At 40.8% G+C, this 20,202-nt stretch overlaps 1 protein-coding gene across 2 annotated transcripts in view; it reads left to right on the top strand.

The window, feature by feature from the left end:
• COL24A1 (collagen type XXIV alpha 1 chain) overlaps nucleotides 1-20,202 on the top strand; it is a 400,055-nt gene that overhangs the window by 302,592 nt on the left and 77,261 nt on the right. For both annotated transcript variants that reach the window (XM_075557916.1, XM_075557926.1), the window contains exons 44-47: nucleotides 1,656-1,709; nucleotides 1,809-1,862; nucleotides 5,276-5,329; nucleotides 6,619-6,726. In XM_075557916.1, the coding sequence (XP_075414031.1) occupies nucleotides 1,656-1,709; nucleotides 1,809-1,862; nucleotides 5,276-5,329; nucleotides 6,619-6,726 (270 nt within the window). The remainder of the gene's footprint in view (nucleotides 1-1,655; nucleotides 1,710-1,808; nucleotides 1,863-5,275; nucleotides 5,330-6,618; nucleotides 6,727-20,202) is intronic.

Here is a 20,202-nt window from a genome sequence, read left to right as displayed (position 1 = left end):
AAATCAAATGATATACTGCATTGGGCATATCGGCTGCCAAAGACCTACTTAAAAGGGGAAAAGTAAAAACGGCACTGTGAGGACCAAGGTGGCCCTTGACTCGAGCCATGGTATTTTCAGTCCTCTCTAAAGCTAACACTGGACACTTGCTAAAGAAGACTGAAGACCTGATGCATCTGAATTAGTGTTGGCAAAGAATAGTGACAACGGATTGCCAAAATAACTAACAAATCTGTCTCCGAAGCCGAACAACCAGAATGCTCCTTAGAATGGAAAATATGACTTCATCTCGCATATCATCAGAGGGCTCAGTCCCTGAAGAAGGACATGGTGCTTAATAAAGTAGAAGATCGGTGACCAAAGGAAAGGCTCTCAGTAAGATAGATTAACACAATGATTGCAATAATGAGCTTAGTCATCGCAATGATTGTGAGGATGGCACTGGACCAGGCAGTGTATGTCAGCAGTGTATTTCTCTGTTGTACATGGCGTCACTGTAAGTCAGAAGCAACTCAATGGAAAATAACATAACCAAAAATAAAGAGCTAGAATGACCTTTCGCAACAAGAAATAATCTTCGCCTGTGTGCGCAATCCCTTCTCCTAGTCCAGAAAAAAAAAAAAAAGAACCTGATAATTCACTTTCCTAAGGCATTCTTTAACGTGTAGGAAGAGAATAATCTGAGGTCAAGAGGACAGTAGGTGAAGGGATAAAAGAGAAAACTTAAAGAATTCTTCCTGCATACCTCTCACTGACATGCCCTGGGCTGCTGGCAGTTTCTGCTTACATGCCGGAAAAGTGAAATGTGGCAGTTCAGCATTCCTTAGGAGAACGAGGGTGAGGACAGATTGCTGAATGTCAAAGTCATTCGACGTTCATTGGCATTAGATACAGTAACTCTCCCAGTCGTCAGTCCAAACTACTATGCAAAGACTACCACTTTAGTTCATTACAGTGGACCCATCCTATCTTTCCACACCAGGAACTGGTTGACAACATTAATTTGTGCTCAATCTCTTGATTACCTATTGATCGTCAGTTAGTTGCCTGTGGCTCTCATAGCAGATGGCCACGGACGAGGTGGTTTAAAACAACAGGAAGGTCTTCTCGCGCACTCTGGAGGCCACAGGCCTGAAATTAAGTCGTTGGCGGGATCACAGCCCCAGTGACTGCTCCAGTGAACGATCTTCTCTTCGGATGGCTATCGATATTCCTTTTGTCCACATCACTCCCATCTCCGCCCGTCTCCATAAGACCTCCTCTGTCATCTGCGTCTGTCTCCCCTGGTGTAGCTTGTACAGGGACATTTGTCATTTGGTTTAAGGCTGACCTAGACAGTCCGCTGTTATCTCAGTTTTACATCCTTCACATAAATGGCATCTGCAGAAAACAGAACACAGCACTTTTCAATAAGACTTGAGGAGCAGGGTGTGGGTGTGCAAAGGGGCAGGTTATACCACGTAACCCACTGCACGTATCTACTAACATGCGAATACAAACCATAGTTCTTCTCTCCTCCGTCATCACAGTATCCAGGAACTATTGTGTTCTACCCTAGTTCCACAAAAGAACCACGCTTCCTAATGTAAGGGAGAGTACCCCATTCTGAAGTCATCTAGCTCTATTTACTCTGATACCATTTTTCCTACCCCTAGGGTCATGTGGGTGTACCGGGACCAAGAGGTGCCATCGGACAACAAGGGCCCCCAGTAAGTGTTTAATTCTTTGTGATGTTGTCATTAAAAAAAATAATGACATTTATTTGGTCCCTGGTTCACATGTGATTTCTGTTTTGGTTTCTATTAAAGGGCGAGCCAGGTGAACAGGGTGGACACGGACGAAAGGGAGAGAGAGGCTCTGAAGTAAGTGGAAGGCGTTTAAGACAAATGGAAGCGTATCGAGCTGGAGAAAGCAGGGTCAAACAGTTGTTACTGACTTTGATAAAATGATCACTCACGTCTCTCACCAGAGCAAGGATAGCTACAGGCATCTAAATGGGGTGTTTGTCAATGCCTGCTCTGATTCATGACTATTGATTGACTCACGTGTTTTGATTATCATTCACATCTCGCTTTACCACAAGGCTACAATACAGTGGCTTTTTGAAAAGTGCCTAAAGTTATTTAAGGCAAAAATATCAATGAGCCTTTAAACCATCGTTACAGACTGCGAAACATATCAAACCGTTTAGTTGTGTTAGTAAGGTATGGGTGGTGAATATAAGTTTAACTATGTGACCCAGACTTAAAATTGGTTTACAAGATTTTTTTTTTGAAATATCATGCCTTTGCTGCTTAAAGATTCACCTGCCTCCGTTATCAGCCAGTATCTGTCTTCCCCCAGCTTGCTCCATCTCCCTGTGTGCCCACTGCTTTTATAAGATGCCACTGAAAAAGGATTAGGACTCCAACCTCCCCTGTTTGGGTATGATTTAACAGAAAATAAAGGGAAAATCCTATTTCCAAACAATGTGATGTTCATAGATCCAGGGGTTAGAAGTTCAACATATCTTTGAGGCGGGGGTTGGTGTCGGGGGGGGGGGTCGGTGGCTGTTAACAGAATTCAATTCATAACAGAGCCTTATCTATTGCTAAATTGTTTACATGTCATTGGAAAATAGACATCTTTTTTTTTTTAAATAGACATCTTTAAGTCAGTTTTCTTATGCCCTTGCTTGGTTCTTGCATAGTTTCCTGGTTACACATGGTTGATGCCACTGAGGGGCAAAACACACAAAACTATTTGTGGTATGAGCTCATTATTTAAGCAAAAGTGGTCAGTTTTCCCTCACCTACCAAATCAGGACTGTCTGCAGTGAAGCAAAGTACATGTGAGTCTTTCTGTATGAGCTTGGACAAGGGTTCAAATCCCAGCTAATGCCTGTGAGACCCTCACGAAGGTAGGGACTTCTCTTCAAACGGCACATTTTCTGCTTTGTCTGCTGTCCTGTTTCCTTATGTCTGTTTCCTTATGTCTGTACGGGAACTCATACAGGAAGCATAGCAATTCTCCATAATTATAGTGGTACCCGTGGTTCTGTAGTTGAAATGTAACTAGAGATGCTTACTTAATGTTGTCCAGTTGCCTCTTCAGTAGAGTTTCTAAGTGACATTTCAATCTCTTATGCCCATTGATTTGTGGCTTATCCTTCTGACTCATCCTGATGACTTTAGTAGTGAATTGAGGAAAAGGGAGAACTAAAAACCAACAACAGTTGTATTTCTTGAAAAGACAATTGATGCACAATCCACTATACATGCTGAAAAATCCTATCCAGATGCCATGGAGATAAAAGCGTGGTTTCATAAATATAAAAAATAGTTCAGAAAAATCACATATTTAAATTGGGGATCTTAAGCAAAGGTTTTCATGATTTGGTTCTACATGATTGTTCTTTACAATGTATTCTCATGGCACCTGTACTCTAGAATAACGTTGCCTCCCCTATCAACGTAGTCTAGATTATAGATTAATGGAGTAAACAGAGCAGCTTTAGAAACGGGAAGGTAAACTAGTGAGGGTCTGCTACTGGGAACCAAACCTCAGCATTTAATCTTTTGGACATAAAAAAATGGAAAAGTCATTAACATATAAAAATATTGGTGTGGTGCATTTATGGAAAACATGTGTGAACAGTGGTGAAAGTAAAAATATGCAACACAAGAAAAGTAGTGTACTGGAGGCTTCTCCTGTCTCGTGTTTGCAGTGACTAACGACCTCAAACTTGGGAGGCCACATGCAGACTTCTGACTCAAATCCAAAGAATTGGAGCTCAGAGGATGCACAACTTGATGCAGGATGAGGAGAGAACATGAGCTTTGCCAGATGTCCATATCTATCACATAAATGTGTTTTTCTGTGTTCCCCCCAAGGAAAAAGATCTGCTTTAAACTGATTGGTTTTTTTAAATGATTGGCTGCTTATATCAGACACAAAAATGGAGGCTGATTGCATTATATATTATATTACATTATCTTATATAATGGAATAGCAGTCAGTACGATGTCTATCAAACCACTGAGAATCAAAGCCAGGCATATTGGACACATAGCATTAACCATCACACGCGCCCTTAAAAAGATTTTTGGTAGTCACTTTTTAAGGCAAGTAACAATTGGAAGTGGAATTTCGGATCCACATCTTAAAAAAACCCACTGACCTTCTGATTGATAGTGTCCCAATAGTACAGAGTAGAATCATCCCTGTGGATTTCTGAGATTAAAACTTGACAGAAGAAAGCTTCATCTTGCTCCCTAGGAAGTGTTGGTGATTTCTACTGCTGACCTTGAGCAAGGTTAGTAGTCCAAGCTGTTACCCACCACCCCACCAAGACTGGTATGTGATATAGACATCCCTACATCAATCACCCCAGATTAAATATCAATGCTAGCATACTTTGATTTTGTATCTCTTATGAAAAATGCCCCCATTTTTTTCAGGTAACAAGATATATTAATTTTTTTATATTTAAGATCATTTTCAGAAGCTAGAGCATCTGAAGTTGCTAAACGAAATCGTCCATAAAATTGCCTTTGATCTGACTAACTTAAAATCTCATTTTGCAGGAATTATTCTGTTTCTGAAGATTCCTGAGTAACATTCCCATGTTAACACTAGATTTTTTTCACTTGTGAATGACATCATTCTTTTCCATATTTTTCTTCTTGAAATCGTTTTTGGATGTCATCAGTACAATGGCATGATGTGCAAAGGCAAAGCCCCTAACTACCCTGGCAGACGAGTTACTGCTGAATCGATTAGGAGTTAAGACATCTCATACATGGAAAAACAAACAGTTCTGTGGGAAACTTGATGCATAAGTATGTTCCGCTCTGTGTGTCCAGTGAATCACATTAAAGGCCATTGGTTCATGCCCTGCTCTCCAGTGCCAGGATCTTGTGAGCAGGAACTTTGCCTGTGCATTTCCCTCCATCTCAGAGTCTCTGGTACATAATTCTCAATGTTTACTGAATGAAATATTTTCCCATTTCAGGAGGGAAACCAAGGCCTTGCCTGAGCGTGGGAATATTAGTTAAATAATATATCCCTTTAAAAAAATAAGGATTTAAGGAATGGGGACTAGATGGAAAGTCATAGTTTATCTGGTCAAATTCTCATATTTTCAGATGAAGCAGGAGATTCCCAGAAAGGTTAAATGGCAATGCCAGTCACATACTGGGATTAGTAGTGTTCGTAGAAGAACCAGGTCTCAGAGTTCTTTTCTGTGCCTTCAGTTTCTCATCATCAGTTGACAAGTGTACTTCACATTTTGTAGGGTCCTCAGGGGAAAAAAGGAGCAGCTGGTCTACCTGGGAAACCTGGGATTTCTGTAAGTAACTGGCCTTTTTTCATCTTTATGTTTCTAAATAGAATAGGCAGCTTTGACAAGGAAAGGTTTGGAGCCAATTATAACAACTGCTGGGAAAATCAGATTGTTATTTAAATAAATGAATAAGCTAAAACAAGATATTGTCATCTCACCTACAAGCTAGTTCGTTCAAAGAAAATCCCTGTGATTGACGGATGCTCTTTTAAAAAAAAAGGTTTATTGGCACATAATTCACATCTCACACAGCTGAATGGTTCAGTCACACCAAGAAGACTGGTGCACTCACTGCCACGATCAATTTTAGAACATTTCCTTCTTCCTCGCCCTCGCTGTTGTTAGCTCCTCGTTTCTCCCCTACCTCCCCTGCCACACCCCCACGAAACAATTACGGAGGATGTTGTTTTCCTTTGCTACTCGACCCTCTCTGGTGAGGAATCTCTGAGAAATAGGGAGTGTGGACTCAGTGGGGAAGGTCAGAAATCGTTAAGCAATAAGTTAAAAGGCATGAGTTGAATTTTAATTGGAGGAATTGACCTCTCCTTCTGTTGGCAAGTAGAACAAAAGGTCTTAGATAATTTTTTAAAATATCTTTCCATCACAGAACAGAGATTAATTTTGCATTACTCATCAGTAAGAGACTCTGGCCAGGAAGGTGTGTGGTGACAGACTTATTAGCAAAGACTTCCTGCTGTAGCCTCCCCTAGCCAGAAACTAGATGCCTACTTTGGGTGGCCTGGGTTGGCTCAAAAAGTGTAGAGAGAAAATGAACATAAATTATAAGCACATTCAGATCACAGTACACTTCTGATAAAATCCAATTGCACTAGAGTAGAAACAATGTTAAGACCTTTCCTCAGTCTTATAATTAGCTGATTCTAAGTGCCAGTAAAAAGAACAAGAGTTGTTTTTATGGAAAATAACGACGATATGTTATTTTATAGGTGAACGACCACCTCCCCCCTTAGCTGACGGGTGTCTATAGCTGATCGTTTCTCCAAAGCTGGGTAAAGAATGGGCCAGTATAGTGAGCAATGCCATGGAGTCGCATTAAAGTGGAAAAGGTTACAGAGTAAAATAGCTTAACCTTTGTGTTTAGGAAATTTTTAAAAACTGTTAGCAAGTCCTCCTCTTTGGAATCCAAATAATAAATCATTTAAGAATCCAGGAAGAGGAAAAGTTGTTCTGGGACAGGGTATTAAATCTATTTATAATGTTATCCTCTAAAATATTTGCTATTTAAATATCTATGTAGCATATGTCTATAATTCAAATAACTTTTCATTGTCAAGGGACTTCAAGGCCTAACTGGACCAAAGGGGATGAAAGGATACAACGGAATTGATGGCATCTCTGGAACACCTGGAAAAGTCGGTCTGCCAGGAAAACAAGGACTTCCGGTGAGCAGTTTGAAAGTCTCTTTTCTTATGTCCAAGTGTGTCCTAGGTCTCTAAATGTGTTTCCCAAAGTGGGTGATTCTGCCCTCAAGGAGGCATTGCAATGATGCAGGAGTGAGTACAAAAGCAGATTCCTATGCTTTATCCTGGATTATGGGTTATCGTATGAAATTTTTTCATTGCTGGAGGAGGCGGCTACTGGCTCAGTAATTCTTTTATCTGAAAATGGGGTGGCACACCAAATAAAATTAGGACCTACTTTCTAGAAGATGGATATTTTGGCTATTTTCTTATTTTCTGTTTCTGTAATTGACTCAGATTAAACTAATCATTTCTTTAATGGCTATTTTCAAGTTGTACTCATGTTTGTACCAAATTAATTTCCAGATATCAATAGGGACATGTTCTGGCCTATTTCATATCTAATAACCTATATAGTATGTCTTAGGCTCTCTAAAGACACAGAACCAGTGAGACTTATATGTATGTGCTTATATATACTCACATATTCAAATATAGGTGATTATATGTTATACATAATTATATGTAATGTTTCATGTTATAAAGTTATATGAGTATTAATTACATTTTAAATTATTATATTTTTGAACCAATAAAATATTTGCTCAAAACAAGCTATGTCATTATATTACTACTAAATGAACACAGAAAATACAGAAAGTACTAAGGCTGTAAAAGTAACAGTGAATGATTTTTGGCAGAATCTATCTTGAGATATTGCCAAGGCCTAAATGTTTCCGTGTATCTAACCTGTATATATGTAAAGGTTGGGCTGCCAGAAAAACAGGGATTTCCTGAGTAGCTTGAATGTCTCTGCTTTGTATGTCTTCTATGCACAGGACCATGTTTCATACAAACACAACCAGACGGAGTTCAGAGCTCATCAGTGTCCAGCCATCTTTGGAACAACTAGCCTCTGGCAATAACTCAAGATAGATTTTGCCAAAAATCATTCACTTCACTTTACAGTCATAGCACTTCACAAGAATTGAGTGAATCCTTTCCCTGTGTTCATTTAGCAGCGGTTTTAATGATATAGCCTTGTTTTATGCAAATGTTACATTTTTCATTTGGGTGGAAATATAAAAATCTTGACATCTTTGCCTCACTTAACCTCTTTCCTTCTCCAATGTCATCTTGATCCAGATATATTTTTATTACCATAGGACGTGTTTTCACTCCAAGTGCCAGATGGATTAGCCACACATTTCAAGAACCCAGTAAATTTTACCCCGTAATTTGTCCTATATCATCTCAGTCCTAAATGTCAATGGAGGAAGAGAAAAGTGATTTTTATTTATTTTTTCTTCTCTTTATGTTTGTGTTTGGTTTTTAAGCCTAGTTTTAGACTGTTGTTGAGCTAATGATATTAATTTAGAACATATTTTTCTGTGGTAATAATTTTTAGAAGGATGAATGCCAGACTAGTCCTAAGGAGTTAGAGATTGAAGATGTCCCAAATGCTCAACTCTTCCAATATGTGACTTTGTTCAACTCTTCCCCCACTCCTCCCTTGGATATATTCCCTCACATCCCTGGGTTCTGTGATTTGCTGAAACATTTCACAGAAACTCAAGAAACTTTGAAGAAATGTCTCATGTGGTCATGGGTGCTGTTCAGTCCAAAATCTGAGTGTTGGTCATAGGGGAACCAGTTACAGAACGCAGAGCCAGAAACTAAAAATGTCCCACGGCCACAAGAGCTCTTCTTGCTTTTACCAAAGCTCAGTTGGGAAATAAAGGCCAGGCTTTTTAGGAGAGGTGATGAATGTGTGGAATTATATAGTGTCACCTTTATGTATACATGAAAAGCAAAGAGTGTGGCTGGATTCAGACCCTCTACTAAGGTCAGGTATGAACCCCATCCTATTCTTGTTCTTTGGTAGAGAAGCCCACCCAAATGAGATGATTGCCACAGGCTTGTAAAGTCCAGAATTAGAACACATCGCATAAGGATAGAGGCTATAAGGATCATGTTGGTTGACTACAATTCATTGTCATACTTCAATGTTTGCGTGGACAGGCCTATTCTTTGACTGATTCATTTACTTTCAGCCCATATCATTTCCCTCTCCCTATTTCCTGTGTGTGTGTGTGTGTGTGTGTGTGTGTGTGTGTGTGTGTGTGTGTATTCCTGTGAGATATATATATTAGTTGGAGGTATAGGTCCAAAAATACAGGAGTGTTCATTGTGTATTTGTCTTTCATTGTGTGAGTTTGTTTCTTTTTCCCTAAGCACTAAGTTGTTAAGGTCCATTCATATTGCTACAGCGGGTCAGCTTTGTCATAAAGGGTTATGCTTCAATTGGAGAATTCTGGCTGTTGTATGATACTTCATTCTGCGTATTGACTACATCTTACCTCACAGAACTACTTTTAATAGGAACAGCCAACCAACATCCAAAATATGTGGCTTTCTGTGGGGACAATCACAGTCACCTCCAGCTAGTCCTGCTGAGAGCATTACCATGTTGGAAGCTAGATTCTGACCTCTGTTTTGGGCGATGTGGGCATGTGGCAGGGGGGTTAGCCAAATCAGTCTTGATGAGGAAAACGTCACATGGTTGGACTCTTACCTACGGACCCAGTGAGTGTGATTACAATGGGGGCAAAAAATAACATTAATTGACATCTTCACAATGGGCCATCTTGTTTATCCAATGACTGTATTTACTAATAAGAATTTACATGGAATATGAATATGCTCACACTCCTATCCCATTGCAAGAGCTCCATATAAATCTCCATTCCTAGTCCTCTTTATCACTAGGCTTTAGCTGTATTTCCAAATCCCTGACTAACAGATCAAATTAACACTCTGAATTAGCATAGTTCCATAACTCAGGCCATTTCTCTTATTGTATTACCCCAAATTCTGCCTCTTGGAAAGAGTTCCGCTCACTAAGATCTTTCAGAAGGTGGAGCAGCAACCTTCCACTTCTGGCTGATGTTTGCGTTCCACACAGAGCCATCCATAAAACAGGCTTAGCTTTTCCCCACTCCATGAGCGGGTAGCCAGAATTCCCCAGGAAGGCTAAAGGAGCCATGGCAAAGCAGCAGGAGCAAGCCCTGAGGGTGTTCTGATTGCCTGCCCATGCCTTTCACGTGTGCTCTCTGAACCTGCGAGAGGCTAATCTCCGTGCACACGACGTCCTCGGAGAGGAGGCTTCATTCCGTTTCAACTGGAGTAATTCTAGAGCTGCTTTCCAAGTGGAGGTTTATATTTGACGGAAGAGAGCATGACTTATATCCCAAACCCTGTCTATATTTCATATGAGGTAATAACAAAGTGCCACATACCGACCGTACCAGCCAGAAGATTATTCCAATCTTGGTTCTGGTGTAGCTGAATTTGCTGGAGAGCCATTTCTTATTTCAGAGTCCATCCCAGCGACCTTACAGAACATCCAGCAAATAGGTGGAAATGGCATATTCACATGAGGTATACACAGATTCCAGTCCAGAGAGGGGGATCAAGTCTTTTTGTTGTTAGGTACCATTGGGTTGGTTCCAACCCAGAGTGGCCCATGTAAAATAGACAGAGCACCTCCTGGGTCTGCACTATCTTCATAATTGTTGCTGCAGCCACTGTGCCACCAGCTCATTGATGGTTTTCCTCTTTCGATACCCCACACTTTACCAAGCACGATGTCCTTCTCCAGAAACTGGACTCTCTGGATAACATGTCCAAAGTACAAGAGACAAAGTTTCTCCAACCTTGCTTCTAGGAGCATGCTGGCTGAGCTTCTTCTTCCAAGATGAATTAGTTTTTTTCTCTAGTAGCCCATGGTACTTTCCATATTCTTTGCCAACATGATCATTCAAATAGAGCAATTCCTCTTCAGTCTTCTTGATTCATTTTCCATCTTTCATGTACATATGAAGTGATTGCAAAATGTCCTGGCTTAGGTCAGGTGCACCTTAATCCATTAATTGTCATATTTCTTTATTGTAATGGACAGTGTAAAGTGAAACTATTTGCCTCCACTTTCAAAAGGACATCATCATTTGTCCCAAAATACTGTTGTTAGGCATTTCACCCATTTGGCAGTTTTCCTGAGCATTTTTATTCTTATCCTCTTGTACATCTCTAGGGTGCTTGTTTTTGGTGTTATTTTATAATATTTCATATCCTCCCATAGTTCAATCATGTCAAGTAGAATTGTACAATTATTACCACAGTCTGTTTCCAGACATTCTTTTTCTACAGGGGTTCCTTGACACCATCTCCCTTTTACCCACCCACCCCCACCCCCCTTGTACCCCCTCCTCCTGAACCCCTTATTCTACTTTTTGTTTCCCCTCCATGTTCAGTTAACCTAATGTTATCAATCTACAGGAGCTACATGATATTTTGTAAGATAGCAATGTTGTAAAGGTATCTTTCTAGTCTCTTTATGACAAAGAGCAGAGTTGAGTTGACATGGCATTGGGGTAAGATAATGAAGGAATGCTGTTGCCCTTTCCACATGAAGACAAAAGGTTTCTGATTCTCTTTACTGATAGGAATGTGGACAGAAAACATTTTGTGAGGTCAGTAGTCCTTTGCTAAGGATTGTGTCATTTAGAAAGAATGCCACATCAGAAACTACTACTGTAATTGAACATCACCAATTTTAATCATTATAGTTTTTCTCCCACAACTCATCTAGTGTTTGTATTTACCAGAGAGGTAATTGAAAGGGAGCGACAATAGCAGTTACTACCTCTACATCTCTCAAGTCTTTGATTTTTACGATCATATGTACAGTTTTTCCCCAGACATGTGTCTTATTCTTGGTTTACTACTGGAGGTAGGTGTGGGGAGGGAGTGATACAGTGGTGGGGCTCCCATTTATCCCTTCCCTATCAGAGTGGTCTTCACTTTATGTAACAGAGTCTTTTCCCAGGTGCTGGCATTTGAGAGGAGGAAAACACTGAGTTCATAATTTCAATGGTTCTATTTAGGAAAAGAATTAGACCCAAATTAGACTAGACAAACAAATCCACAGACATTCATATGTATATAAGAAAGAGATTTATATACAAGAGCAATTGAATATTGAGAAAACACCCCAGTCCAGTCCAGATCACGTCCATAAGTCCAATATTAGCCCATATGTCCAATATCAATCTACAAAGTCCTCTTCAGACTAACAAAATACAGGCAATGACACCATGTACGGAGCAATCACAGGCCAGTGGGTAGAAAGTCTTTGGATCCAGTGGCATTGGAAGCATCTCAGCGCTGGCAGGGGTCTCCACATGGCTTCCCCGGCACCCAGAGCTGCATTAGGGTAGGTCCATGTGGCTTCTCAGAGATGTCTGGCAAAAAGTTAGGAGAGAGTCTCTCCAGACTCCAAGGAGGAAATACCAGAGTTCCCAGAATTCTCAGGAGAAGGCCATGCCCACACAGAGGTCTCATTGGTTGTATCTTGATTGACAGGCCAAACTCCACCCCTTCACTTGTAATCCTCTCCAATTGACACCAGATTATATGACGACCACACCCTCTATAACCTGGCCTTCATCAACTCTCCCTTTGGCCAATGTAGCATGTGGGTAGTTTGGATTTCCATGGCTTATTATCAGTTCAGCCACTATCTAACAGTCTTCAGAAAGGTTGCAGTTACCTTGCCTCCCGCATCCAACTACCTAGTAAGTGACACAGTCCCCTCTGGAGATAGTTTTGGGGCACATCCTTCCACAACAAGAATCTTCCTTCCCACCCATCAAGAACATTTTGCTCTGGAACCTTGTTTAAGTCTGTGGACTGAATAAGAGCCCACGAGTACCACACTGGAGTTCTGTTTCTGTCCGAAAGACCTAGAGTTTTCCCACTTTTATCATCTTATACTGGTGGGAGGCAATAGTATATTTAATTCCTAGTGGCCTTGGGATAAGTTAGCCGTCAACATATATTCCTGCAAATCAAGACACTCTGAGTGTACTTGTGGCTGATTTTGACAATTATTCTTACCTGCTCTCTTATAATTAAGCACTGTCCTTGGGACCTTCAATTTTACGTAGTGCCATCGAGTCGATACCAAATCATAGCGAACCTATAGACAGGGTGAAATTGTTCCTTGCATTGCTAAGGCAGTAACTGTTTACAGGAGTAGAAAGCCCCAATTTTCTCCCATGGAGCAACTGGCAGGTGCAAACCACTGACCAGGAGGATCACAGCCCAATGCATAACACTACGCCATCAGAACTCCTTCCTGTGGACCCTTGGAAATTCCAGCATCCCCACTGAAATCAGGAAACCTAATTTTGATGTCATTTAACACCTTGGTAAAGAAGGACCTTTGAGTCTTTCTAGGACCTGTGGTTAAACAGCGCCTGGCCGATTTGCACATCTTTATATTTCCAGCGCTATGATTCGGTTGAAGGATACCATCATACTCATTCCTGCACGGTTGACAGAGAAGTTGTACCATTTCATCTTATTGTCTAAAGGACACAACTGAGTCCTAGTTTCTACCTGCCAATTTCCCAAACTAGCCTTGGTGTTCCTGGGTGCTTGAGCAGGGGTTGGCTCCAGAAGCAAGAAGGTTAGAAGGACTTCAAGGGGCAAAGTCCTTAGTTTTGCCCACGTCAGCTCAAATGTCTCCTCTCCCTTTTCTGAAAGATCTCCGTTAACATCAGTGGCGTTATTTTAGCCCAAAAGATCGGATTGGGTAGGCACATTCTAAAAGGGCTACATCTTATAGAGGGTCAATCTTCCCCTTGACTACAGGAAGTAAAATACTCGCCTGTGATGGAGGATTCCACACTCTGCACTTGTGCACGTGTGCTTCAGATTCTCCTTTCTCGGTATAGTCTCCGTAAGGCTCTTTGAAGCAGTCCTCTGAGCCCACGATCTTTAAGGTCATGGTGACTACATGCCAGGGCTCCCACCTTGCCCTCCAACTGCATTTAACCCAATCACGGTCCTACTATATTCCCACTTACTCTTAATAAAGAAGTTATCTGAGTATTCATCTGAGTAACTCAATCCCAGAATTCCATTTGGGGATTAGGTCTCTGAGGTCCCTCTGGATATCAATTACTGTGTCTCATCATGCATCCAAATGAGGCAGCTGTGAAGGATTTACTAGAGGCATTATTTACAAATATGTGAATAAGGTTACGGAAAATCAAAAAGAGAGATATTGAAGCCTCCCAAGTATGTTAGTCTGGGTACATTAGACAAATAAATCCACAGAAGCTCATGTATAACAGATAGTTTATATACAGGTTAAGTGCACTTCAAGAAAACATCCCAACCCAGTGCTGCCCAAGCCCACAAATCCAACATTAACCCCTATGTCCAACACAAATCCACAAAGTCCTCCTCCATCTCACAAAACACACACAGTGATGCCGACTGCAGGAGGAAAGCTGAGGCAGTGAACATGTAAGCATCTCAGCGCTGACAGGGGTCTCCACGCGGCTGCTCCAGCACCCAGGGCTGCATTGGAGTAGGTTCATGTGGTTTCTCCTCAGGGATGTCTTGCAGGAACTGAGCCTTGCCAGCTGAAACAGGGAACTGGCTGAGGCAGCTGCACCCTGGTGTGACCATCACAAAGCAAGAGACCGGAGAACTAGAAAGGCAAGCCTTTCTCTGCCCTTCAATTAACCCCACATGTGTTAATTGGGCCAGGCTGGCACAATAAACTTTAATTATATCACCAAGGTTTGAAACAATGGGGACCTATAGGTTCTAAAGAGAACAATTATCACAGTCTAAATAAAGCAGTTACCCCGTTGTGCCATCCAGTCAGCTCAGACTAACAGTAAACCACGGATACAACAGAATGAGCACTTCCCAGCCCTGGGCCGTTCCCTTCTTGTTAGTCCTGAGACTATGGTTGATCCTATCGGCAGTGAATGTCGATCCCACCAAGCGCCTTCCTGTTTTTCACTGACCCCTTACTTTACCAAGCAGGATTTCTTTCTCGAAGGACGGGGCACTCCTGATAACATATCCAAAGAACATGAGAGAAAGTCTCAAGACCCTCGCTTCCAAGGAGCTTTCTGGCTGTACTTCTTTCAAGGCAGATGTTTGTTCTTCTGGAAGTCCATGATACTTCCGATTGTCTTCTCCAGTATATTAATTCAAATGCATCAGTTCTTCTCCAATCTTCCTTATTCATCATCCAACTCTCACATGCACCTGAGGTCATTGAAAAGACCCAGGCAGGGGTCAGGTGCACTGTCATCCTCCGCATGACACCTCGGGTCATCTTAAATAGGTCTTGTGTAGCACATTTGCCCATTGCTTTACATCCTTTGATCTCTTGATTACTGTTTCTTTGAGCGCTGACTGTGGAAGAGAGTAAAAATTAAATCAATGACAACTTCCATCTTTTCTCCATTTATCATGATGTTTCTGCAGGCCCAGCTGTGAGGAGATATCATTGGGAATATCACATCAGGTGCTGAGGTTTTCAGTAAAAGAATTCAGTTAATCCAATGCAGTCTAATAAAGAGAGCAAGTGAAATAAATACTTCAATTTCCCTCTCTTCCTAGTCTCCAGTCCCCTGTCAGTGCCTCCCATTAGCTAAAGGGATTTGGCATTGGCAACAGTTGGCCCTGGTGGTGAGAAGGATTTTATCACGGACATTGTTTAGATTTGCCAGTGCATAGGGATAATAAAAAGTGATCTGCTGTTATTATTTTAATAATTCTTTACAGACAGCTTCCTTTTGCTTGCGGCACACTGTGCGTGGACCAGTTCCCCCCACCCCTCCTTCGTACACTACTGGTCAGAGCTAGAGGGCAAGAGTTTGCTGAGTCATAGAGCAGAGTGAAGGGAAGAGATTAGATCTGAAAAGGCAAACAGAAATGATAGAGTCCACTTGTATATGAACTTGCTACATTATCCTGTTTATATTGAAGTTTATTAAACTTGAGTCTGTCTCAGAATTGGCAAACTATATCGAGTGAACCCAAAGGTCTATTTTTATATAACCTAACAAATAATTTATATTTGTTACTTGTTGAAAAGATAAAAAGCAGCCTGTTCTATGAGAAGTGAAAACTATATGAAATTCAAATGTCAGTATCCATGGGTTAATTTTATGAGAACACAGTCACACTCGTTCGTTTATCGATGGCTGCTTCTGCTCTGCAACCACAGTGGTGAAGAGTTGGGGCCAGTATTGTATGGCCCACACAGTCTAAAGCAAGCATTCCCTGGGCTGTTACAGACAAGGCATGCTGGCCTCGGGGCTGCTTGTGCTATCACATCGCGCTGACTGCTTCGAATGTGAACTGCATGGCCTATGTGCAAGGTCAGATTCCCATTCTTTACCCTTCTTTTCTAAGGTTCATGGTCTGTATTCCTCCACATGCATCTGCAATTAGATTTGTTGAATTTGTCTAAGAAAAGGCATAGGAAAATAAAATTATTTGGAGACTTGCATTGTATTTATAGATTTATTTGGGGCAAATTTGGCATCTTATAATTGTAGAGATTTGAAGGGGTTGATATGAGTTGAAATCAAATCCATCTCTTTACTCTCACGAATTTCTTTTGCTTTCCATTTAAGTTGGCCAGGGTTTTCAATGCCCTACTAAATAGTAGCATCACTAGTGAACCTGTTTGTCCCAGATCTTGGCATTTTCTCCATTAATAATATTTGCCATCTTGATTCTGTATTTTCCTCTTAGATTGCTTTATTTATTTGTTGCATCTTAATTTGTTTCTTCTTTCCTGCTTTTCACTGGATAGACTGAATTTGCTTCTGCTGGTCAAAGAGCTACTCATTTTTGTTGTTCTTCTTCTAGCAGTTGTGCCAAATCAAACAGCTAACTAGATTGATCTGTTTATCAAACCATCCTCTAACAACACATACTCTCATGTCTTCTTGTTCTTGCAAATTACTCCCCTCCTTCATCATCTACATTAGTTCATGTTTTGAGTGCTTTCTCTTTTTTATTACCTTTGTTTCTAGTCTTTTTATGTAAGAGAATAATGAACTTAATTATCTGATTACCATTATGGTCTATTTTTCCTTACAGCATCATCTGGATTTGTTTTAATTAACTAGTTTCCTAAGGGGAAAAAAAAGTTTGTTTTGTTTTATTTCTCTAGGTGTTTGTGAGGCAAACCTGCTGTGACCTGATGTGCCTACCCGTAGCCTAATCCAAATCCACAGCCATCAAGTAGATTTTGACTCAGAACAAGCCTGTAGGACAGAACAGAAATGGTCCGTTGTGTTTCAAATTTTAAAACTTTACGAAGCAGATTGCCGCATTTTTCCCCCATGGAGTTGACTGGTGGGTTTGAACCGACGATCTTTCGGTTAACAGATAAAATCTGAACCAGTGCACCCCCAGGACTCCTTCTCTTGCCTACGTGTATCTTTATTACCCCTCATGGATAAACATTTCATAATTTATAAAAATTTGATATTCATTTTTCTTTTCCTTCAGTACTTATAAAAATATTACAACATCCAGAACCCTGCTAAAAAATCTGATGTTAATTTTTAAAGTGCTCGTTTGTTCTGGTAATTTGCAGTTTTCTTTGTATCGTTTATATTCCTGTTTCATTAAACTGTCTCATGTTGCATGCTTTTGCTGTTTCTCGTTTGTGGCCTGGATCTTCCATAGCGAGGTCTTCTTTCTTTTCTTCCATTAACTTAGAAACTTCATGTTCTCTCTAAATAATTCTTCCTCTTGTGTTCTTTTTCTTCTGCGACGCCTGTTATTAGAACATTGATATTGCTACCATTTTTCTATCTCTTATCCTGCTTGCTTCCATTTAGAAGACTTCTTCAATCTGATCTTCAAGTTCACTAATTAATTGTATCAGTTATCTCAGGGAATAGGCACACTTTTTCTGGAAAGAACTAGATAATCAATGTTTTAGACTTTGATTTGCCACAACCCTTCAACTCTTTCATTTTAAAAAGAAAGTCTGAATCAATAATATGTAAATGACAGATAAAATACTATTATTTGGCTACCACTGCCCCAGGCAAGGTTTGTGGTCAAGGTTTCATTATTAAAACATAAAGAACCTTGGCAGGAAAAGAGTTTTCCTGAATTGTAATCAACCTGCTTTCCAAACAGTCTCACTGTCGTTGAGTCGATTCCAACCCACAGTGTCCCTATAGGACCGGGTAGAACTGCCCCTGTGGGTTTCAGAGACTGTAATTCTTCACAGGAGTAGAAAGCCGCGGTGCAGCTGGCAGTTAGAAATCGTGACCTTTGCGGTTAGCTGTTAGAATAGGGTGCTGCAAGGAGCTAGTATCTAGAATACTGCAGGCACTGGCAGAGGACTGCAGATGCTTTTCTCTCCTCCCACTAGTGATGGATCCCATTGCCCAAGCCCCATTTGTGTTAGTCCAGGTAGACTAGAGAAACAAATCCAGGAGACTGGATATGTATACCCATGTCTAAGAAAGAGCTTTGTAGATACGAACAATTGAGTATTGAGAAAACACTTCAGCCTAGTCCAGATCAAGTCCATAAATCTGATATTAGTCTATATGTCTGATACCAATCTATAAATTTAACTTCAGACTCATGAACACATGCAATGACACTTAATCCAAGAAGATCACAGGCCAGTGGCTGCAAAGTCTTGTGGATGTAGTGGCAGTGTAAGCATCACTGCACCGGTGTGGCTCTCTACATGGCTCCTCCAACTCCAAGGTTCTGGCTCCATCAGTGTGTACCTCCATGTGGCTTTTCAACAAGAATGTCTAGCAGGAAGACAAGCAGAGCGATAGTCGTGTGTTCCACTTCCCGGGAAGAATAAAGGAGTTCCCAGAATCCCTCAGAAGTCCATGACCACACAGAGGCATAATCTACTATGGCCTGATTGACAGGCTAGACTCTACCCCTTGGCAAGTTGACAGAAGGTTATGTAACTGCCACACTATGTGAAAGCTAGAGAGCAAGAAAACCAGTTCATGAAGGTCGATTCTCACATAAAATAGCATGATATGCAGCCAATAGATCTGAATTACATATAAAGAAAAACCAGCACAAATGGAAAATAAATCATAGGAGGACAGGCCAAATCAAAATGTAAGGGAGTCTAACACTTAGAATGCAGGTAAAGGAGGGAAAATGAACTGAAAAAGAGAATGAGAAAAAATTATCATGATGGAGAGGAGAGATAATACACAATGACATGGAAACTTAGGAAAAAATATTCCAGGAGGGAGGACATCAGCAACTCTATTTCATAATCCTGAGATATTAGGTTGGATATTTTGTTATTGCTGTGACTCAGCCACTTAGCTCCATTTTAGATGCAGAAATTACTTTTTCATTCTTAGTAGGAAACCACTTTCCACTACAAAAACAAAATGCAAATATTCCAAACTCTCGCCCTCCAGGCCCTTTTGGCATGAAGATGTAGGCCTGATCAAACAACTGCACCCATCTATGTCTTCACATCAGAAGTTAGTGGTGTGGGAAGTGGAAACAGTGAAGATTCTGCTCGGGTGGCAGTGGCAGTAACATCAACAGCGCACAGTTCCCAGCAGTGGCATCAAGGAGTGTTCAGTACCCATCAAGAGAAACACTGCCATGTCCTAATTCTGGCTGCCTTCCCAAAAAAACAAACTCACTGCCATAGAGTCAATCCCTAAGGACAGAGTAGAAATTCTCCACCAAGTTTTCAAGGCAATAAACCTTTATAGAAGCCAACAGTATGATTTTTCCTCTGCAAAGAGGCTTGTGGTTTTGAACTGACAACCATTCAATTAGTGGCTGAGTATTTTAACTACTGTGCCAACAGAGCTTCTGTATGGCTGCCTGACCTCCTTTAATTCTACCAGTTTTCAAGGGTGTTTCTCCAGGTTTATCCATAATTATATGAGCTATTCAATGACCTCTCAATAATTTTCTGCTTAGATCACACAGAGCTGGTTTTGGGTGCTTATATGTGAGTATTCTGAGTATTACAGCAATCTCTTTTTAAAAGTATGACCGTTGTACTTTAGGACATCATTGGAAACTTTAGCAAGAACCATTTAATTTCATTAGTGGAGCCAGAAACAATATTAGAGGATTTGAAGAGAGGGCAGATGGTGAGGAAATGAAGGTAGAGGTTCAAACAACTCAGTTAATAAAGTTTGGCTCTAAAGTGAAAAATAGGACAATAAGTAGATAAGAAACTGAGATTGAACTAATTTTAAATTAGAGAAACTTGGTGAGATAGTTTATTGTGCCAGCCTGGCCGATAAAAACAAGCAGGATTAATTGAAGGGTGGAGAGATAAATGGCTCGGTGAGCCTTGCCTTTCTTGTCTCTCGCTCTTTAATCATCGACCAGTGTGCAGCTGCCTTGCTTGTTCTGTGCCTCAATTTAAAGGGCATACTACCTGTGGGACGCCTAGTATGTGGACTGTGTCGCTGTAAATTGAGGTCCCTTTGAGACCACACAATTGGAATGTACATCTCTGGAGCTGAGAACTGACAGTTGGTGACCTGGCTGATGGTTGGTGACCTGTCTTGCTGTTTGCTGCCTGTG

The sequence above is a fragment of the Tenrec ecaudatus genome, chromosome 1 (assembly GCF_050624435.1).
Source record: "Tenrec ecaudatus isolate mTenEca1 chromosome 1, mTenEca1.hap1, whole genome shotgun sequence".
Lineage (NCBI taxonomy): Eukaryota > Metazoa > Chordata > Mammalia > Afrosoricida > Tenrecidae > Tenrec > Tenrec ecaudatus.
Note: the sequence above shows the minus strand (reverse complement) of the source record. Positions and strands in the feature narration are given on the sequence as shown.